The following is a 23,562-nucleotide window of genomic DNA, read 5'->3' on the forward strand; positions in this document are numbered from 1 at the left end:
AACAGTTGCCACAAACTTTCAGCTTATGAAAAATGCAGTATCTGCAAAGCACAGTAAAGCAAAGTGCAATAAAACTGAGTATGCCTCAATCTCCTAAGAACGAGGACACTTTCCTGTATCACCACAGTAAAGTTTTCACACTCAGGAAATTTCACATTTATATACTGAGTCCATAGCCACAATTTCTTAATCATTCTATTATATCCTTTATAGTTTTTGCAAAATTTGATCCAGGACCTAATCAAGGATCACACATTGCTCTTAGTTGCCATGTCTACTTTCCTTCAGTCTAGAACAGTCCCTCAGTCTTTCTTTCATGACACTGACATTTAAAATGAGCACAAGCCAGTTGTTTTGCCAGCTGTCTCTCAATTTGGTTTTGAGTTTCCTAATGTTTGAATTATTGGCAGGAATATTATATGTGATGTAGCCTTCTCAAAGCACCATCATCATGAATAACATGATTTCAGTGTGTCCCATTTTTTATATTAGTTTGAGCTTTGAGATAGCATCTGCCAGATTTCTCCACTGTAATTCCCTAGGTAATTAACAAGTAATTGCTAGGGAGATGCTTTTGAGACTGTGTGACTGTCCTGTTCTCCAAACAAGCTTTCAGCCAATTTTTAAGCATCCACTAATGATTCTCAATTATTAATATGGTGGTTATAAAATGGTGATTTTTCTATCACTCCTACTGCATTTTTAGTTGACATTATTTTGTAAGGAAGAACCTTCTCCTTTCTTCATATATTAAAAAAAGTAATACAATTTTGAGATGTGATCCACATACAGTGGAATACATATATAGCTTAAGTGTTCAATTGGTTTTGATGAATGCACACACACAACTCAGACTACTATTAAAGTAGAACATTTCCTTAAGTTCCCTCATGACTTTAGTCAATCCGTCCCCTCCAGGAACAACCACTGATTTTAATTTCTATCACCATATTAACACTGCTTATTCTAGAACTTGATGTAAATGGAATCATACGGTATAATGCTTTTAAGTCAGGCTTTTTTCACTTAGTATAATGTTTATGAGGTAGATTTATTCTGTTGCACTCACACTTAAAAAAATTTTAACTGTTTTTGGTATTAATACAGACTAATGGATTATTGTTTTAACAGTTTTATTGAGATAAGGAAATTTCACATTTATATACTGAGTCCATAGCCACAATTTCTTAATCATTCTAATATATCCTTTTTAGTTTTTAAGGATATACAGGCTTCACAATTCACCCATTTATAGTATAAAATTCAATGGTTTTTGCTATGCTCACAGATATGTGCAATCATTATGACAATTTTAGAACATTTCATCACCTCAAAAACAAACTATAATCTTTAGCTTTCGCCCCATCCCCACTCTCAGGCCTAAGCAACCCCTAATCTACTTTCTGCCTTTATCGATTTTCCTATTCTGCACTTTCACATGAATGAAATCAAATAATGTATGATCTGGCTTCTTTAACTAGTGTAATGTTTTCAAGATTCATTCATGTCATGGCATGAATTAGTACTTTGTTCCTTTTTATGGCTAAATAATATTCCACTATGTGGTTATACCACATTGTTTACCCATTTGTTAATGGATATTTGAGTTGTTTCAACCTTTCTTCTTTAATTTCCAAATTATATTTTTTAATTAATTTTTTTATTGAAGTATCATTGATATACAATCTTATATTGGTTTCAAATGTACAACAGAATGGTTCAACAGTCACCTATATTATTAAATCCTCACCCCTACTGGTGTGGTTACTATCTCTCAACATAGAAAGATGTTATAGAATCATTGATTATATTCTCCATGCTGTACTACTATCCCTGTGACCAACTTATATTATGATTGAGAATTTTTGTGCCCCTGTATTTGCCTTACTCTCTCCACCCACATACCCCAACTCCTCCCCTATGGTAACCAGTACTCCTCAGTGTCTTGACTAATGGAATTTTAATAATGTTTTATTCTTGTCATTCATTTGAAGTTCAAATTGTTCCAAAATTGACCATGGGAGCCTCTTTGATGTCCATGACTTTCTGACTTGTCTCCATTAGTTTTTGTGGAACAAAACTTACTTTCTGGAAGAAAAGTATGATCCAGGTTCACCTATACTTTCCCTGTCCACTGGACAAACAGATTCTCCATGGAGAAGTTTCAGAGGGGAATGGAATTTAGAAACCAAATCTGGGTGCTAGGTGAGCATCTTGCTATTATTTTCTTGCTTTCAGGCTAATTAAAGGGATGCAGCTATCTACATATTGAAACACATATATACAAGCCCATCTGTGCACACACATGCACCCACGCAAACCTCTAAACACCAAAAAGTTCTCCTTCCCCATCCCTTATTTGTATCTCCTTTCTTCCACAATGAGAACTCTAGTCCCCACCCCAGCAACATCAATGACATAATGTGCTAAATTCTACAATACATGCTATATATTTTTAAAATTGTAATAATAATATCACTACTTAGAGCAAATCTCATAGGTAAATTCCTCTGCATTTTTTTGGTACCTAATGTGTACAGTGAAAGCACTGTTAGAAATTTTTTGGATTCCTTTTCTTCTGTGTGGTTATGATATCAATATTCTATACAGTTAAGTTAACTTGTATCTGCTTGTACACAATTTTGCAGCCAAGAATAGGGATAAATCTGTCCTTTTTTATTTAATCTTATTTTTTGAATGTGTAAATCATTAAAATGATTCAAAAATCAAAACTATAAGCTATATTCAGAGATGTTTCATTCCCTTCTTACCCTGTAATCCTGTTCTTATTTTCCATAGGTAACCAATTTGTTAGTTTTTGATTTGTCTTTCCTGTATTTCTTTTTGCAAAAAACATACATACATATTTTTTCTTTCTTACAAAAAGGTAACATTGTATACATGGTCTTTTGCATTTGACTTTTTCATTTAACATATATTTAAACAGTCACTAATAATCAGTTCTTAGAGATCTTCCTTGTTCTTTTTCAGATGCACAGAACTTTTCTGTGTGGAGTAGTCTTGTGTGAATATATATATATTTTTCTGAGTATTTTAATAACTTTGTGCATGTGTGCTTTATTATTTTTAGAGGTATGCCTTCAGGGTAAATTTCTAGAATGTGTTTGCTGAACCAAAAGGGTAAATGCATATTAGGTTTTACTAGATATTGCCAAATTCCCTTCCACAGGGGTTGTGTGGTGTTGCTTCTCTACAAGTGATGTATAAGAGTGCCTGTTTCCTCACAGTTTTATAGAGTTTGTTGTCAAGATTTTGGATTTCTCCTGATTGGTGAGAAATGGTATTTCAGGTCAGTCTTAGTTTGCATTTGTCTTATGACTGAAGTTGAACATCTTTTCATATTTTAAGGGTTACTTGTATCACTTCTGTGAACTCTCTTTTCAGGTTTTTTTACCCATTTTTCTAGTGATTTTTTAAATCTCTTTAAAATTGATTTTTGAGTAGTGATTATTTCTTAAATTTTCATTTCCACATGTAGGTTTCTCTAAAAGCATGTCCTTTACATTTCTGTTATGTTGTCAATACTGAGTTTTTTTCAGCAAGCTGTATATTGCTATCATACTCATCAATCACTCTTTCCCCCACAATTTACCGCTTACCTCAGCTCCATGTAATAACTTTTGAGTGCCCCAAATGCAGCTTGCCAAATAGCTGTTCTACCTAAACTGGAGAGAACCTTTTATTTTGTAATCCCAGCCGGAGCTACTGCCACCAAGGCATCAGAAATTCTGCAGTTGAGGAGGCAATCAACTGTAGATTCATTATGAACATAACCAGTTATTGGGAAAGTATATGGGAGCTAACTTTAAGGAAGCACTAAAAAGTAGAGAAGCCCAGTTATTCTTACAAAATACAGACAATGCTAGTAAGTCAGAATTTTTGGAGGACATTCATTTCCTGCTGAGCTACTCAAGGCACACTGTGCATGGGTTTTCCCTGCCCGAAACACACAATACCATTCCCTTATGCCATCTCTTAAGAATATTGAGTGTATGTATTTTTTTTAAAGGTATCATTGATATACACTCTTATGAAGGTTTCACATGAAAAACACTGTGGTTACCACATTCACCCATCTTATCGAGTCCCCCCCATACTCTATTGCAGTCACTGTCCATCAGTATAGTAAGATGCCAGAGTCACTACTTGTCTTCTCTGTGCTACACTGTCTTCCTCATGATCACCCCCACACCATGTGTGCCAATCATAATACCTCTCAATCCCCTTCTCCCTCCCTCCTATCCACCCTCCTCCACCCCTCCCCTTTGGTAACTGCTAGTCTCTTCTTGGAGTCTGTGAGTCTGCTGCTGTTTTGTTCCTTCAATTTTGCTTCATTGTTATACTCCACAAATGAGGGAAATCATTTGGTATTTATGTTTCTCTGCTTACCTTATTTCACTGAGCATAATACCTACCCTCTAGCTCTATCCATGTTGTTGCAAGTGGCAGGATTTGTTTCTTTCTTATGGCTGAATAGTATTCCATTGTGTATATGTACCACATCTTCTTTATTAATGAGTGTAGAATTTTGAAAAGGAAGTTAGGAGCTGGCTTCACACAAAAAGTTGAGGACCTCTCAAAGGCATCTTGGGATCAATTTTAAATGAAGTTGTTTTAAGTGATTTGTCAGTGGAGGTGAACGTCCCAGTGACAAAGACATCCTATCTTGTTGAAATCGGTAGGGTACATCTATATACATTAAATTAGAAAAGTCAGTGAGAAATAAAGTCTTGTCTTAAAGACATATGATCCAGCTTCTACTGCTAAAAGTGAAAGCAACAGCTGTAGCCACAGCAGGGCTTTTGTCTCTCTCAGTGGTCATGAATATCCCTAGTGCCCAGATGCTGGTCTTTACTACCACTCTACACTAAAAGAAATAGAAACTTTGGGCAGGATTTGGGAAGATAATCCTGTGTCTTGGAGGAAAAAATTCAGGATATGCTTGGAACATCTTATTCCAAAAATGAGAATATGCTTAAGGATAACAGATAGAGTGCCAAGAATTAAAAGAAGTTAGCTGAATGGAGTTTCCACTGGCCAGGTTGTCACGATTTGAACATTGAAAAAAATGGTTAATTGGAACTGCTTGAGTATGTAAGAGGCCAAGTGTTCATAATGATATTCAAGAACAAAGTTAATGTAATCAAGTGTGCCAAAACAGTTGCAAAAGGATGAATATGGTATGCATGATTCATTATTGATCTTAAAAAGCAATCTGTATTTTTTCTTTCTAAGTATGTGCATGTGTATATACATGTATACACATATGTATGAACACACATACACATATAAGGTATATATACTGGGTAGTTCTTCCTATTTCACTTAGACCAAGTAGAAAGATAGTTCAACAGTTAATCAGCTCTAAAAGTCACATACAATAACAAATGTAAAGAGGTTTCAAAAGTGTGTTGCAAAATGAAGCGGCTAAGTATTCTATAGAGGAAAACTGACATTCTTCAGGCAGGAGCTAGATGGCTGTAATAATTATAATAATGAGGCAAACAAAAGCCCTATATAATGCTAGCCAAAAAACCACTGAACCAAAATGAGAGGACAATGGGCAAGATGGCTTTTGGTAAGTTCACATGTCAAAAATTTTAAACCTATATAAAAGGAAGGTCTTTAATAAAATGTCCCATGACATAACAAGTGATATTTTGTTCTAAGAGATTTTATAGATGACTTAAGTATCAGCCAATTGCTAATCCATAAATTATGCTTAATTTGTCTGAGACAGAATTATTATTTTGGGATGAGATTACAAAAATCTGAGGAAGGTGTACAAATAGAACGTGGTAGAGCCTAAACCTAGGAACATATGAACATTCCTTACTCTGAGTACCAGTATTTTGATGTGTATTTAGGGTTCACTCCTTAACTGGGAATATTTTGAAGAGGCAGAGTACATGAGAATGAATTCACACCAGAATGACATAGTTTACTGTACAATATAAGCATAATCATTTATGACCCTAAGGAATATATAATAGACTTCTAATTTTACAATTCCTATGGAGAATTGTTGAAAATCCTTGGCCAGCTGTGGTCTGGTTGAATCCAGGAATTGTCCAATTATCTGGGCTTGTCCAAATTCTGTGGATCCTTTCTAAAAACCCCATATTCTCACTTTTCACCTGAGCTGAGATACACTGCCTTGTATTAGAGCCCTTAGTACTCTGTGGAATATTCAGTATTTGTGTCTCATTGCAAAATTGAACTTTGATTAAAGCTTTAATTAATTATTACTTCTTTTGTCTGAGACTTCACCTTAGCATACTCTCCCTCTTCCTGAAATCTGACTGCCCTACGCTCTGCCTCCCTGATGGCAAATGAATGTTAAATTTAGCTCTTTTTGATGAGGAGATACCTCCAGAACTGATCTACCCTGAAAATGGGTCTCAACTACATAGATGTTTGAACAGAACTACTATTAGAAATCCTCCCTGACTACAAGAACTCAAGGTTTTGTTACCTATTTCACACCCACTGATATGTGGGACGTAAGTGTCCTTTGAAAAGTTTAATTTTTGTGATGAAATGAGTTGATTACTTTTTTGGTTTTTAGTGTTTTAATTTTTTAAAGGCTTAAAATAATTTCAGCTTTGACCGAAAATGTCAGAAGTCCTATAAAATCTAGTCCTTCACAGGGGAAAATAGGGAAGTCCTGAATGGGGAGATAGGTTAGAAGAAAGTTGAAAAAGCAGGGGGAATGCATTCCTACCTTAGTCTAATGCCTGAGAAGACTGAGAGAAAAACAAAGGCAAGAAACCGAAGCAGCCCTTAGTTGAAGCTATATATGGCTTATGACAATTTTAACATTTATAATTCTTTGGAACATCAAAATGTGATTTCTGTCAAGGCAATATAATAAAAACCAAATTAAGCTATCTTAAATTCTTTTTGGGAAAAGGTGTTACATATATATATTTCAACAAGTAAAATGAACTATTAAGCCAATTAGTAATATTTCCTTAATTGTTTATAAAACTGGCAAGGCTCTTCGCTGGCTTTTAGCCTCACTAAGAATGGGATGCCAGCTCACCCTCTGGTATAGTTTACTACCCCATGTCTTCCATAGTGGTGCAGGGAGGCATAAATATTCTTAGCCTCTGGTTATTATAAAAAACAACAAATACCTCTTCTCTATTCAAACCTGCAAATATAGCAGAAATAACAATATTAATTTAAAAATCTGTTTAAAATTAGAACAGGATAGAAAAGTAGACTTTTCTGCATCACTTGTCAAAGTTCATCAGTATGACCCTCAGTCTCCTCCAAGACTTTTTAAAAAGTGAATCTAGGACTTGTTTGAAAGTCCTATGAAAATAATGCAAGGATTGCTAAAAAAGTAATAAAATATTGCCATGTCCTATCACATTGTTTCTCAAATGGTACAGATTTAGGTGATACACTAATGGGTATTTTTAATTTCAAAGTTATATATTTACTTTGATGGCAATTAGAACAAATATAATTAGCATATGAAACTTGTAATTTACACAAATAGTAATTCCTAGGACAAGGTTAAAAATTCTGAGTCCTTTTAAAGAAAAATATTAAGTAAACACTATGGTTAAAAACTGTAATATTGAGAAATAGTGCTCTTTTCTGATTATTCAAGTTTAGTGACTGGTTACACTATATTGCTGCCTTGATTAACCAATGCTTGTATCATTTAAAAACTTTATACCATAAAACTCACAGATGAATAATTATAGGTTATTGCCTATAGTATTAAAAACAGTTTTGTATCAGATTTGGAATGTGATTCCTAATATAATCTTGTTAATAAAATATTTTCACTATTTAAACACTTTCCTAGAATATAATATGATACTAGTATAAGGTCTAAATTGTTTGGCTTCTATGCATTAAAAGTTTGATAAACTTCCTCTATGCTATGAATAATTTGATATTGAATGGAATGGAAAGGTCTTATCAAAAAGTTTCCTATATTTATATATTCATACGATTTCCCCCCCATGAGTTACATGCTGCTGAGTAAGTGAAGGATTGTGGCTTAAGGTTTTTTCACATTTATTATATTCACATAATTTCTCCCGGGTATGGATTTTCCTATGTTGATTAAGGTGTGCACTCTGGCTAAAGGCTTTCTCACATTCATTGCATTTATAAGGTTTCTCTCCTGTATGAGTTCTCTCATGCTGATTAAGATGTGTCCTCTGGCTAAAGGCTTTCCCACAAAAACTACATTCATAAGGTTTCTCTCCAGTATGAAGCCTGTGATGTTCAGTAAGGGATGTAATACGGCTAAAGGCTTTATCACATTGTTTACACTTATAGGGCTTCTCTCCAGTATGAATTCTTACATGTTGGGTAAAGGATGAATGTTGACGAAAAGCTTTCCCACATTCATTGCATATAAAAGGTTTTTCTCCTGTGTGAATTCGCTGATGTTGAATAAGATGTATCCTCTGGCTGAATCTTTTCCCACATTCATCACATTTATAGGGCTTCTCTCCTGTAAGGACTACCTGAGGTTGAGCAAGAGATGAGTTATGGCCAAAGGCCTTCCCACATTCACTGGGTTTCTCTTCAGTATGAATATGATTAGTAAGAAAAATATGTTGATTGAAGATTTTTCCACACTCATTATATACATAAGGATTCTCTCTTACATACTTTCCCTGATAGTAAATCAAGCCTGAATTATTTTTGATGCTATTTCCTTGTGTATCAGAATTAAGAGGTATTTTAATTGAAGGAATTCTTTGATGCATAATAAGGTTTGAATTTAGATTACAGTTTCCCCCAAATCTAATACATTCAAGGCTTTCCACCTGTGTGATATTTTTGTGGGTAAAAGATACCTGTCCTAAATGTCTCTGTTTGTTTTCTTGGTTATATTCTAACTGGTAATCAAAATCCCAGAGTCTTCCTAAGATGGAGTACCAGAAACTGTCTCCTGTTAGTTTCTCCATTATCATGTCATGGGTTTGATTTTCATCAGAAATATTCTGGTTTGGAGTTGATTTTTTGATTTCAGGTCTAGTATCCCCATCTAAAAGAAATTCAGAATATACAAATATTTTGCAGTATTCTCTAAGTTTTGAAAAAGAAATTGCTGCACAATGAATTACCTAGTGAAACAGCAATAATGTAGACAAGGCATATGTGACATTGAAAGTTTTAAAATACAGCCATGTAACAGAAAGACTATAAAAGGATGACAAGAAGCAGTGAACAGGGAAGAATTTTAAAATGTGTGGCAATTATAAAAAGAAGAGATTATCCAGGAGTATTCACGGTTCAAAGGAAAAGGAAAGGAGAATAACAAATATCAGAAAAAGGTCTGTGTTCAGAGGTGGAAGACATTAGAGGAAAGACTGTACTTAGAGAAGACAGGTCCAAGTCTAGGACCTTATAAATCTCATCTGTGGATTATTCCATTGTAATGCTAGCTTTATTTAGAAAGCATTTCTCCCTAGCTTTAATTTTTTGTTTAAAATGATAAAACTAACACTTCTCTATAGTAACATATTCAAATAATATGGAAATGCATAAAGTTATAATTCTAACCTAGAGGTAATCATTAATAATTGGAGATGATCTTGCCAGATTTTTCCTACATTCACACAAATATAAAGGTAAACCATATTTTGAACAAGCCTGGCTCATGGGCTATGATAAAAACAAAACTTCATTTCAATCTCCTACCACTTTCCAAAACTTTATTTAGTGGGGGTATTTTCCTCTGCTTCTGAATGGAGATCTGGGCAGGTCCCATGGCTTTTCTCCTAATTCTTAGGTAACAGATACTTCTACTGTATAGCATCAAGTCACAAACATAGTATTCAGTAATTAAAATAGTCATGTGCATTAGTCAAAATTCCAAAATTAATTCATTTCCTCTCCTTTGAGCTGTTCCAGGCATTTTCCTCTTCCTCTTCTTCCTGCTGACCCCTTCCCTGACTCTACTTTCTCCCTGCTAGTTTTTTCCCTGACTCTACTCTCTCACTTCTTTCTCTACTTACTTGCCTGCTTATCTCTTCCTTCATTCACAACTGTTGTTTAGTTCCCTCCCAGCAAGAGTTGGAGGGTAGGAGCTGTGTGGTGGGAAGAGGGTTTAAGAGATAGGCCAATTTTTGTATGACTGGTTACCCTGACATTTTCAGGTTGGCAGATGGCTAAAATGGACTCACTTTTGGGAACTTTTATGACTCGTGGGAGTTTGTAGCTGAACCTCTTTCTGTCCTGTCATTTCCATGATCTAGATAGATAGATCTCTGTTTTGGGTAGTCCCTTGGGACTAGTCCTAGACCATGAATCCTAGTGGACAAGATCCAAGATCATGTTGGCTGATTCATGAAAAACACTCATGATGCCTTGCCCCTATAAACTTGGATAATGAACTTATCAGCTTCTCCTGGCTCACTCAAAAAAGTCATTTCATTTAGTCAGCTGTTTTGGGGCCTTGAACTGCTTTAACTTTCTCAGATGTGAGTCATGCATTAGTCTTGGTCTTCAGAACACAGGGAATGTGTATAATGCCATAGAAGTGGTGGCTTAGAAGCTGGCACATATGATGTCCAAATTAGAACACTTCACAGTAAAAGGGGGCACCTTTAATAATTATGCCCAGAACTGGGAAAATAAATTGTAATTATGCCATAGTACTTTATATTTTGCTGTTTTACATTACTGCATATCATGAACACATTTCCACATCAACAAATACATTTTCATAGAACTTTTAAAGGTCTATAAAATATCCAATTTTATGGATTTACAAAGTACTTTTAATCAATTCATACTTAGGTTATATTGGAACTTACTCTTATCACAAACAAACAGCACAGTAAGAATAGTTAGTTGGCTGAACATAAAATAGGAATTTTAAAAAGAAAAAATCTAAATCAGAAGATTATGAAAAACAGATCAATGTGATTAAAGATGTACAAAAAAGATAATTAAACTATTTCCACCAAATTATCAATGGGACCACTTTATTTTCAGCCTAAATGCTTTTGTCTACCAGGGATTTTGAGTCTAAAATGTTTAGAATGACTAGCTGTAGCTGTTTAGACTGTCTGTAATGTTCTCTTAACACCATCCACAGCCTGCTAACCTTGCTCATGGAACCACAGGTAAGTATGGTGCTCCAAGGTCCTACTGCCTAGTATTAGAGTTTACAGATTTAATCTGCTAAATTTTAGCTTTCAGACTTTTGTTTATCCCTAGAAACATGGCAACCTGATCAACATGTTCATGGTCATTTTGTTGACTGCCTTGTTTCTAACTCTTGCTTCTATGAGGGAAAAGGGAAAACTCCTGGTGGCTGACAGCTTACCATGATGATACCAGGAGGAATGATTGTGCTGTACACATGGACTGTACAAGTACTGCTTCCTGACTTTGAATACTTTCAAGGCATATCAGATCACTCATCACAGGGTTGCCTATCTACATCCAGTGGGATGCCAGGGGACAGGGTTTCTAATTCAGCTTGAGAAATGATTACCTTGGGCTTCAAAGCAGTTTTGAGAACAAACTCTATTCCATTTGCCCCAGCTACTCACCTAAGTCCCCATGTTAGTACAAATGAGTGCAACTGCCCTTAATGAGGCACCAATGAGGATGACTACCCTCACCACCCCATGTATACAGGAGCATGTAGAGGCGCTCTTCATTCATTATCCACTAATTTCTTCCTGATTTGGCTTACCTGGCTAGAAACCCAATCATTCATGGAAACATCCAAGCCCCGCTTTGTACTTCTGTCTATCCCCTATCAGATCTTACACTGCCTATCTCACTGCTGCTTGAGATTACAGATAAAAGTGCTTCTTGGGAAGAAAGTGTTTTCAGATATGAAAGCAAAAGAGTTTCCCCTGCCTACACTGTGAGAATGACATGCAATCTATCTTGTGCCCAAGTCCTAAGTTAAAAGAGTATAATGTCATGGTAACAGCTACAGACTAAGGCTCTACCTTCTGACAGAGGTTCTTCAGGCTTTCATTATTCTTACAGGAGCCTAAGGGAACTTCATAAAGAAAAACAGGGGATTTATGTAGACTATTGTAGTCTCAATGGTGTTACTATATGTCTCCACTGACTCTGCATTTCTTGGATCAATTCCAGGGGTTATGGGCTTTTAATAAAATTCCATTTCAAGGGAATTTATAACATTGTATTAAGAAAGGGTACCTTCCAGACAGGCCCTTGGTCAATATTTGCACATTGTGATGTCACTGAGTAACTTAAATAATACCCTGCAGGCCTTCTGTACCACTGCATACCTCACCAGTAGACACCCTGTTTAGCATCACCCAATGACTTTTGAACTGGATTATTCAGAAAGTAGGGAGGAAGGAAACAAGAAACAAGAGGAAGGAGAGAGGGAGGGAAGGAAGGAGGGAGAAAAAGAAATAGGGAGAAAGGGAGGGAGGAAAACAAATTTTTTAAAGTTTATTATTTCTACTTGCAAAGCATTGTGGTATTTCCAGTTCTTTTGTTAGTTAAAAAAATGTACCATGGTTATATTAATTTAGTGGGTAAAAATTAATTAAAAACTAAAACAGAACAGGCTAAAAAAGAACAGAAAATATCAAAGTTCATCAAACAGTGATAATGATAAATGTTTGGCAAAACTTTGTTTCAGTTTTAGAGATTATATAGATCTCATGGGCTGCAATAAAAATACATTTGTTAATGAGAGTGGTGGTCACAGAGAGTTACAAACTACTGCTTTACCAGAGGTTGGCAAGCTTTTTCTGTAAAGGGTTTTGTGGGCTCTGTTGTAAATACTCAACTCTGCTTTATATTGTGAAAGCAGTCATAGACAATATGTAAGACAGAGAATGGTTTTAGAATGCATTACTATAAAACTTTACTTAAAAAAATATGTGACTCTAGACTATGTTTTGTTCATCCAAAGAGTCTACAATGCTAAACTGAGTGTGTGGAAAGAAAGCTCCTTGATTAGTCTAAGATACCTTTGTGTTGACTGGTGGTTGCAATGTATGAGAGTGCTTTCTCCCCTATGGGCTCAACAGCGTGTGTTATCAAACCTTTGGAATTTTGCTAGTCTGATAGGTAAGAAAGGGTAATTTGTTGTAGTTTCAATTTGTGTTTCTCTTACCATGAATGAGACTGAACATTTTTTCATGTTAAAGGTATTTGTATTCCTTTATCTAAGAATCATATTTGTGTATTTTTCTATTGGGCTGTTGGCCTCATTGATTTAGAGGAGACTTATATGTTAATGGGTGATTAGCCTTTATATACTGGTAAGCATTTTCCATCCTTGCTACTTATCTTTTTACTTTACTTATTATTTTATACCATGGAGAATTTTGGGATTTGTGTGTGTTGAATGTATGAATCTTTTCTTTTATGGCTTCTAGATTCTGAATCATAGAGGCAACTCCCCATTTCAATGTTATATAAAAGATTTCCGTATGTTTTCTTCCAGATCTCTTATGTTTTCATGTTTTACATTGAAAGTCTCTGATCCCTTTGGAGTTTTTCTTGATTTAAGGGGTAAGCTATGGATCCAATAGCTACCCATTATTTATTAAAGGTCTACTTTTTAAATACTAGTTGTCTTAACACCATTTATTAAGAAATCTACCTTTTCCCTCCTAATCTGAGATAATGCTTTTATCATATACTAAACTCCTGCATGTATTTGGTTCTATTTCCAGATTACCATTTTGGTCAGTAGTCTGTCTTGTTTTAATTAATGAAATTTTATTATGTATCATCTAGCCTGGATAGTCCCCCTTACTGTTTTTCCTTTCAGAACTTCCCTGATTGTCTTTGTGTTTTGTTTTTCCCATGGGAACTCTACAATGAGCTTATTTACATCCTTTTAAAATCTTGTCGGCACTTTGTATGGGATTACATTATGTGTATAGTAGAGACACTGACTTGATTGTTAAAGCAGAGTAAAGAAGGCAAAGGAACAATCTATTTACCTGGCCATACAGTTATGTAAGAAATCTTAAACTCAGTGTCCCACTCTCTTGCCCAACAAGTGGACTTATTCACATTATACTTACTTTCTGATCTCATCTAGAACTCCATTTCTTTGACTCTTCTGTTACTTTCTAGTTTTCAGTCTCCTTCAGACCTTACTTCTTGTCACTTCTTGCACTCTATGTCAAATCACCTGATTAACTCTCTTTCACAGTTTTCCTCCTTTAGTTCTACTAGTCTAACAGGCCCTTAACCTAGGCTCTACAAACCATTTCCAGGGCTGAATAACAGGAGAAATGGCTTGCCCCTGGAAATTAGAAGCCACAAATGTATAGAGCAAAATCTCATTTGGGCCCTCAAAGCTGATCAGTAATCCCTTGCTCTTTTTTGGTCAGTTTCCACTGATCTTAATAAGCTTAGTAAGCAAGTGATCCTCAAGTTCTCTACTTGTCTTCCCAATTCCTTTACAATCAATAGAGGACCTTGCCTCCTACTTTACCAAGAAAACAGGAATCATCTTGTGTCAACTCCCTAAAATCTTATACCAACAAACTTATTTAGATACAAAATCACCCTAAGCTTTTTTCCAGTCACATTCTCATCTCTTCTAGAACTTTGCTCTATCTCTTGTATTTATTTTCTTCTTACCCTCTTTATTGACTTCTTCCCTTCAGCATTATAAACATGCTAAAATGGTTCCTGCTTAAAACAATCCTCCTTTTACACTACCTCCTAGTCTAGTAAATATCCTTTTTATTGTCTCCTTTTCTCGTTGTAGCTTGTTGTACAAGTACTGATGCTTACTAGCTCTACTTTCTTATCTCCTGTGCACTCAACAACATATAACCAATTGTTCTTCTAATCACTCCCCTGTCACTTCTCTCATTGATATAATTTCTAACTTCTCTGTTGCTAAATCCACTGGACATTTTCCAGGTCTCACATTAGCTAGGAAGAGATTTACAGACATCAGCAGATGTTAATAACATGAAGGAAGCAATATGTCAGATAGCATATCAGAATTAGGTCACATAAGCCAGAATTAGGTCACATAAGCTAGATCATTCTACCACAGTCCCTCAATCAAAAATACTTTTGAGATATCCTCATAACAAGAACTATTGATTGTGTTTCACAGTATAATGCAAAAATGCAAGTAGTCTCCTTGGAGGAGACTGCCTGTTTCTGATAACAAAGAAGAAATCAGTTATTCAAGCAAATCTGTGAACCAAGAGCCTTAAGCATCCACATATAGTTGTATAATGAAATGTGGAAATTTTCTTAAGTTAACAATTATTTTCTCTAGTTGGGTGTCTGTGGGTAGGGACATAATGGGAGATACTGTGTATCCTACACATGGCCAGCCTATGTGTCTTGGGAAAGAACAGTTCTCCCTTCTGCTGGAGGTGCCCACCTTGGCAATTCACCTGAAAAGAGAGTTTTTCATGTTTTTCCTTCAGTTTCCTACTCCCCAATTTTAAGGGTGTGGAGGTTCATAGAAATGATGTTACCCACTGTTGTCAGGGATAATGCTAGGGGTTCTTGACCAAATGTTTTCATTATTAGCCTCTATCCATGGAATGTTAGCACTGGTCAGGCCAAAATGTTGGTTCAGAGAGGCTGAAATAGGAACAAGTTTTCCTACCTAAAATAACTTAGAGCACTGAGAGCCAGGATAGCGAAGTCAAAGTCAACTTGAAAAAGCTGATGACAGAAAGCCAAGTCCAAATGATGTAACAAGGTGTCAGAGCAAAGAATCAGAGTAGGAACTAAATAGAAATGAGGTAGGTTAGCCTGGCTTAATGGATCAGAGTGAAAAATACCTAACTCAGTATACATATGCCATAAATTTAACAGTCAATTATTTGCTAAATCAGGCAGAGCACTTTAGTTGCTAATCCAACAAGAGGGAGCTAAGATTTGGGGGATTTTTTGATCAAAAAGTCTCATATTTAGTGAGATGCTTTAAAGAAGAGAGTATGAAATTAACAGAGCCAGGTTTTGAAATATTTAATTAAAATGATAGCATGATATTCACAAACAAAAAATATAATCTAAAATCTGGGAAGATAATGTGGGTGAAATATTGAGGCTAGGATTATAGAAATTGGAAAATAACACAGAAGGCCTACTTAAATGCAATGTACTAATAAGAATGGAACACGAGGACCACAGGAATACCTGCCTTTAGAAGAATAAGGAGGAAAAGAAGGTAGCAAAGGAGCAGGTGTAGAGGCTAGAAGAGGCAAGAATAGTGTATATCACAACCCAGGGTGGAAGAAAATTTCAAGAAGTAAAGCCAACACAATCAAATGCAACAGGATCATAGGAGACAATAATGGTGTTTTTTTTTAGCCACTGGATTTGACTAGAAGAAAGTAACTGGCAATCTCCAAGAAAACAATTTTAGTAGTACAGGTAGGAGAGAAGTCATACCATAAAGATGATCAAGAAAATTGAAGCTATGTTTTTAGATAAGTTTAAAGAGTTTGATAATAAAAGGAAAATGAAATAATAAAAAGTAAGCAAAAATAAAAGAGGATTTTTGGTATGGAAGAGAAAGATTTAAAGAATACTGGAGAGAGAATGTATGCCTAAAAAATAGAAAGAAAATGTTATGTGAAGATTTTCACCACCAAGGTATTTATGGGTATTCAAATGAATACCTTCAAAATAACTTGTGTAAATTTTTTTACAAGTAAAAATGATCTCTAATCAGAAAAAGAAAATGAGAGCCTCTTCCACTATGGAATAAAGTCAAATATGAACTAGGTTTTTGAAAAGGTCTCCGTATTCTTTAAATCCCAGAGGGAGATATTTGGAGCACACTAAGTTGAGTATTTCAGAAATGACTGTTTCCCTTCACTGAGTAGCAGATACCCAAGTGTTTGCTTCTTACCTGGATGAGTATCCACTGAGTTGCCTCTTTCTATCATCCATTGCTCCTCTTGCTCCAACTGAGTGATCACCTCTGGCTTATAAAGTTGATGCCCTTTTCATGGAAAAAATATATGTCTTAGAAGTTTATACTGTGAACAAAAGTCTCTCTCAGAAATAATACCCAACCTTTCTAGTCTTTAGGGCCTCTCTGGATTTGGAAAAGGGAGATTTCAGAGGCATCAAAATAAGGCTGCCTCCCTTCTCAACAATATCAATAAAGCCCTTGTACTGAGGAGAAAGCAGGAAACAAAGGTTTGTTTCCAAAATTGACTAGCATTCTTCTGTCCTGACCTGAACTATATTCACAAAAGCTTTGGAGATTTTCATTATTTAAGGAAATAAACCCATCTAAGAATGGGTTCCAGTTTTACAGGGTCACCATCCTTACCCAGTGCGACCAGATTCCTATAGTTCTCCAGCATCACATCTCGATATAGATTCTTCTGAGCAGGGTATAGCTGGTCCCATTCCTCTCTGGTGAAGTCCACAGCCACATCCTGGAATGTCAGTGATTCCTGAAACATCAAGTGCATGCCTGCTCAGCCAGGGATCCGTGAGGGAAGAGGCAAAGGTACAGCAGTAGACAAAGGTTAGGATGTTTTAGCTATTGTCCTGACAGTCTTCAGGACTCTGAGTAATCCAGATCAGAATTTGTGAAATAATTAGTACCTGTCTTTTCACCACCTTTCAAGATTTAAAAATGCATGAAATAATGCTTGTTTTTAAGCTTTTTACAACTTGTAGGGGAAAGACTTTCATATCATTTAAATAATTTTAAAAACCACATGGGAAATTCATGCTGTAAGATTTCAGAAATGAAAGAATTCAGGTCATGTTGAAATAGTAAAAGCAGATATCATGTTGGTGGATGTTGTGTAAATCCCTAACATTTTAAAATTTTGAACAGAACAGGAAAGAGGATATTCCATTGGGTTAAAAAAAGCAACAGGGGCAAACAGGTTGAGAGTAGAAGGCACATGATGTTGGGATCAGTAAAAGAAACTCTCTTGTTAAAGGTAGGAATTTCAAATAAAAAAGGGTGACCTCTAAATTTCCTCCATTGTTAATGCTTTTTAACCTTTTTGCTCTAAGAGACACAGACATGCAGACACACACAACTCAATTCTTCAGAATCAGTAGAATGTGATGTTCCAAGTAAGTTGTTTTTTCCCTAAGATTCAATATTTAAGTCACAGTATTGGCATTTTATTTAAATTATTTTTCATGCTTTGATAACATATCTTTCTCAGATGTATTTCAATTAATTGATGTAGGCAATTTAGAGATGAGTCATTGAAGCTAAAAGAAATTAAATAATTTATCCAGGGATGTTTTGAGACTAAACCTCAATTTGGGCTTGTCTAATGTCTCCTCAGGACTAGTACAGAAGGGCAACTGGGTTCTTCTCAGCAAGTCATATCAGGAGACACATTACTGGTTAAGGTGGCTATCTAACAGTAATTTCTACTGGAAAACTACTATTTCATCCTGTAATTAAAAGGTGTCTTGTTGGGGAGATACTTTGAGACTATGTAAATATTCTATTGCTCCTCAAGCTTTCATCTACTAGTTTTTAGCATCCACTGATGATTTTTGCCTGGATCAACTGTAATTATGATGGTTGCTCAATAGTGCTTTTCATCATTCTTTGTATATTATTAGTTGACCTTCTACTGTGATGTCAGCAGATGTCAATAACATCTTTAATTTATATAAGGTGGAATTAGTTTTTTCAGTAAGTTATAATTTACTATCACTATCTTAATACTGATTGTCCTAGATTTAGTCTGTAGGGGCCTTTCAAACTGGCTTCTGTGTCTTTCTAACATGTCCTTATCATTCTCTTCTTTATTTTCTGGGATAGAAAGATGTTCTTTGAAGGTTCATATTGTACTTTCTTCCATCAAGCCCAAATCAGCCATTTTTCTAAGGATCGCTGGTTCCTTTTAATGGTCCAATACTAAGTGCTTCTGCTTCCAACTAGAGGATCTGCAGTTGCAGGGTGTCATGTTCTGCTCTGCTGGTCAAATACTGAGTGGCTATGCCTGGTTCTTTTTAATGGAAAATGGCATTTAGAAACCAAAATCTGAGCACTATGTTTGTTGAATGTTACTGGAATTAATCATTGCTTCTAGGCCCTATATGTAATAATATAATAATCAGTGGCTGCATCTGCAAAATAGAGGTATATATGTATATAAAATGATGTATGTACACATAAACATAGACACACACTTTCATATCCATTTCTCCATGTAGCTATATGTATTAAAACCAATCAGTTCACACTGCTACCTCTAATTTTAATCCAACATTGTAGGGTTCATTGTATTCTTCTCTCTTCATATTTGTTCCGTTCTCTGACCTGGCTGTCATTATACACAACATATTTATTTGCTCAATCTTAGAATGTAAACAAAATGGTCTCAGTGTTGCTAACACATGTCTCTGCACAAAAGCAGCCTACAAATTAAAGAATTTGCTAGAGTTATTTTGCTTTTACCCTCAAGGTGTTAAGTACCACTGTTTAACTTTAAAGGTTAACTCCATTTCCTGATTCTTCCAGTAATTCCTGCTTACATCAGTAATTTAAAATATAGTTTAATTCAATTGATCCTGTTCGCGATCAATTTTAGGCCCTCCCTCTATACTCTTCTCCGCCCTCCCACCATTCCATCTTTTTCACCCCAAACCCATTCAAGGCCTGTAGGCAACCAATCTCAGTAGACTGAATATCACCTTTCCAAGTGGTGTCTCTTTTTGTTCAAATGAATAGATATATGTATACGTATGTTTTTATTTCCTCTTTATTACACAAAACAGTATACTATAGATACTCTTTTGCATATTACTTTTTTCACAGATCAGTTTATCCTGGAAATCCTTCCATATCAGTTCATAGATATCTTCCTCACTTTTGCTTATAGCTGCATAACACTCTATTGTGTGAATGTTGCAAAATTTATTTAACTAGTCCATTACAGACATTTTAGCTGCTTTCTTCTCTTTTGCTATTATAAATAATGCTGCAATTATTTTATATGTATATTATTTCACAACTGTATACAAGTCTATTTGTAGAATCAACTCCCTAAGATGGGATGTCTGGTAAGAGTATATAAATCTGTAATTTTGATACATATTGTCAAATTGATCTCTACAGGGATTGTATCAACTTACATTCTATAACATCAATCTATTGCTGCTAACAAAACATCCCAAATTTAGTGGCTCTAAACATTTATTTTATTCCCAAAATCTGTAATGTGGGCAGGACTCAGTGTGACTAGCTCACCTTTGTTCCATTTGGTTTCAGCCAAGTGGCTCAACTTTGGGCTGTAAAATTCACTTTTAAGATGGCTCACTCATATGGCTGGCAAGTTGGTGCTATCTGACAGGTGGTGGTCAGCCAGAGTCCTCACTTCCCTCCAGAGGGCCTTTCCACAGGATCCTTGGGCTTTTTCATGGCATGGTGGCTGGATCACAAGGGCAAAATTCCCAAGAGAACCTTTTTTTTCCCCAGCCTCAGTAGTTGCATAGCTCACTTCCAGCATGCCAGAAGACTGCCCATATGTAAGAGGGAAATAGTCCCTTATCTTTTATGGAAAGAGTATTTAAGTCACCTTATAAGAAGAGCCTCTGGGATGGTAGAAATTGTGCCATTTTGGGAAAATACACTCTGCCACAGTCTACTTTTTGAACATATAAACTCATCCCTCCCACATGCAAATACACTTATCTTCTTCCCCAAGATCCTCAAGTTTCATCCGATTGTGACACTGGCTTGAAGTCCAAGATCTTGTCATCAAAATCAGACCCAAATGCAGATGAGGATCTTGGAGTGTAGTTTCCCAGGTATGGTTCCTTGAAGACTCTCTCCCTATACAATGACCTGTGAACTTAAGAATAGTTATTTGGCCCCACCCTCTAATCTACACAAACTTACAATGGTATGAAAGGCATAGAAATAACCACTAGGGATACTTCCAATTCAAGTAAACAGTAGTCCACCGCAATTCTAAAATGTAGCTGAAGTGGGCACGTGTTGAGAGCTCTGAATGAGAAAGTTTTATTTTCAAGCTCAGTAATTCCAGGTTTCTTCATAATTTATCTTTTTCCTCTACATTTTACTTTAGGTAGCCAGAAGCTACCAGTTGGCAATTTCAATCTTCTGTCTGAAAATCTACTTAGATAGATCATTGAGTTCATTAAGCATATTTCCCATTTTCCTTGTTACTGAAGGTAACATTGCCCAAAATTTGTTGTTCTTGGGTCTCCTTTCCTTTAGCTCATATTTTCCTTACCACCTCTAAGCCTGGACAAAGGTCCTTCAAGCCTATACTAACTCTCCTTGAGGTCCCTTATGATGTTACTTGTTAGTCTTTTCTTTTCCATTTTCTTCCTACTTTTTAATTGGTTCTGTTCTAAAGCTAATGCCATATGCTCTAGGTTTTTGTTTTGGCAGCACCCCACTTGCAGGTACTAAAATCCATAACAGTTATCTGATGCTGCATAATAAATCACTCCCAAATTTGTGGGTTTAATACAGCAACTATCATTTATTTTGCTCACAGATTTGCAATTTGGACAAGACTCATGGGGACAGAATGCCTCTGATCTATGTGGCATCAGCTGGGAGGGCTTGACTTTAGATTGGAGAATACACTTGAAGATGGCTTACTCACATGGCTGGTAAGTTTGTGCTGGCTTTCAGCTAAGAGCTCAGTTAGAAACCTTGGTTACTCTCTCCAAGTGGGCTTCTCCCTGGGCTATTTGGGTTTCTTCATGGCAAAGTACCTGGGTTTAGAGAAAGCATCTCATGAAAATGAGGTGGAAGTCTTACTGCTTTTTATAACTTGCCTGGACAGTCACATCGCTTTACTTTCACAGGTAACAAACAGGCTTGCCCAGATTCAGTGTAGGAAATACAGACCTCAGTGTCTTGAGATGAGTGTCAAAGTCATATTGAAAGTGACATAAAGTCATAAAGTGTTTCAGATGGGAGAGATTTTGACCATTTTTCTGAAAATGCAATTTGCCACACACCACACCAAGAAACAGCCTGTTCTCTGAAGCTTTGCCAAGAGAGTACATTATCAAGCTTGTGGAAAATACCAAACTTGTGGCAAGTATGAAGCTTGGTGATAAAATACCAAGTTTTCTCTAGTTTTAATTTAAATTTTCTCTTGTTATGAGTATAGGTGAACGTTTTTCCTGTGTTTAAGACCCATCTGAATTTTCTTTCCTGTGAATTGTCTTTTTATGATATTTGTACATTTTTCTATTGGGCTCCTACTCTCTTACTGATTTAGGTAAGAGCCTTATGTATTATAAACATTAGTCCATTGTAATTTGAGTAGCAAAATATATTTCTCTATTTGACATGTTTTTTTAGTTTGCTTATAGTTTCCATTTGTCATACAGATTTTTTGGTACTTTTAAGGAGTTGAACGCAACAATCTTTTCTTTGATAGCTTCTGAATCTTTAGCTGTAATTGAGAGTCTTTCCTCAGTGAAGGTCATGAAGGAATTCTATTTTTTTTATTGAAGTATAATCAAGATACATTATATTAGTTTCAGGTGTACAACATAATGATTTGACATTTGTATACATTGCAAAAAGATCACCATATTATTTGCCACCTGTCCTCATACAAAGTCACACTTTTTTCTTGTGGTGAGAACTTTTAAGATTTATCCTCAACAACTTACAAATTTGCAATACAATATTATTGACTATGGGCCCCATGCTGTACACGACTTATTTATTTTATAACTGGAAGTTTGTACCTCTTCATCGCCTTCACCCATTTTGCCCATCCCCCACCCCTCTCCCTTCTGGCAACTACCAATCTGTTTCTCTATGAATTTTGTTTGTTATTTTGTTCTTTAGATTCCAGATGTAAGTGAAATCATATGGTATGTGTCCTTCTCTGCCTGGACTATTACACTTAGCATAATACCCTCTAGGTCCATCCATGTTGTCACAAGTGGCAAGGTTTTGTTCTTTTTTATAGTTGAGTAGAATTCTATTGTATATATAAACCACATCTCCTTTATCCATTAATCTACTGATAGACATTTAAGTTGTTTCCATATCTTGGATATCGCAAATAATGATACAGTGAACATAGTGGTGTATATATTTTTTTTAATTAGTGTTTTCATTTCCTTCAGATAAACACCCAGAAATGGAATTGCTGGATTGTATGGTAGTTCTGTTTTTAAGTTTTGGAGGAACTTCCATACTGTTTTCCACAGCAGCTGCACCAATTTTCATTCCCACAGTGCATGAGGGCTCCCTTTTCTCCTCATTCTTGACAACACTTGTTATTTTTCTTTTTGATAATAGCCATTCTAACAGGTGTGAGATGATATCTCATTATGGTTATGATTTTCACTTCCCTGATGATTAGTGATGAAAAGATGAACATCTTTCATGTGCCTGCTGGACATCAGTGTGTCTTCGCTGGAAAAATGTTTGTTCAGATCCTCTGCCATATTTTTTAACCAGATTGTTTTGTTGTTATTACTGAGTTGTATGAATTCTTTATATACAGGCTTATTTTATTGCATTTCACCTTATAATGCTTTGCAAATTTTTTTTTGCAAGCTAAAGGTTTGTAGCAATGCTGTGTCAAGTGACTATTATTGGTA

The 23,562-nt window shown here is 35.7% G+C and overlaps 1 protein-coding gene and 1 long non-coding RNA gene across 5 annotated transcripts in view; one reads left to right on the plus strand and one right to left on the minus strand.

The window, feature by feature from the left end:
- The window catches only part of MRPS17 (mitochondrial ribosomal protein S17), a 170,034-nt gene that overhangs the window by 117,321 nt on the left and 29,151 nt on the right, over positions 1–23,562 (minus strand). The window contains exons 1-4 of one of the 4 annotated variants that reach the window (XM_073215244.1): positions 21,591–21,697; positions 17,294–17,420; positions 16,865–16,957; positions 1,117–9,046 (exon numbers count right to left, since the gene is read on the minus strand). In XM_073215244.1, coding sequence (XP_073071345.1) covers positions 7,989–9,046; positions 16,865–16,957; positions 17,294–17,327 — 1,185 coding nt within the window. In that variant the 5' untranslated portion in view covers positions 17,328–17,420; positions 21,591–21,697 and the 3' untranslated portion in view covers positions 1,117–7,988. Of the gene's footprint in view, positions 1–1,116; positions 9,047–16,864; positions 16,958–17,293; positions 17,421–20,200; positions 20,336–21,590; positions 21,698–23,562 lie in introns of those variants that run through there. The other 3 variants (XM_073215243.1, XM_073215242.1, XM_073215245.1) reach the window with 3 other exon arrangements.
- Positions 2,075–21,611, plus strand: LOC118969166 (uncharacterized). The gene is made up of 3 exons (XR_005057084.2): positions 2,075–2,205; positions 20,658–20,760; positions 21,480–21,611. It is a non-coding gene; the product is annotated as an uncharacterized lncRNA (long non-coding RNA).

This window comes from Manis javanica, chromosome 10 (assembly GCF_040802235.1).
Source record: "Manis javanica isolate MJ-LG chromosome 10, MJ_LKY, whole genome shotgun sequence".
NCBI classification, from domain to species: domain Eukaryota; kingdom Metazoa; phylum Chordata; class Mammalia; order Pholidota; family Manidae; genus Manis; species Manis javanica.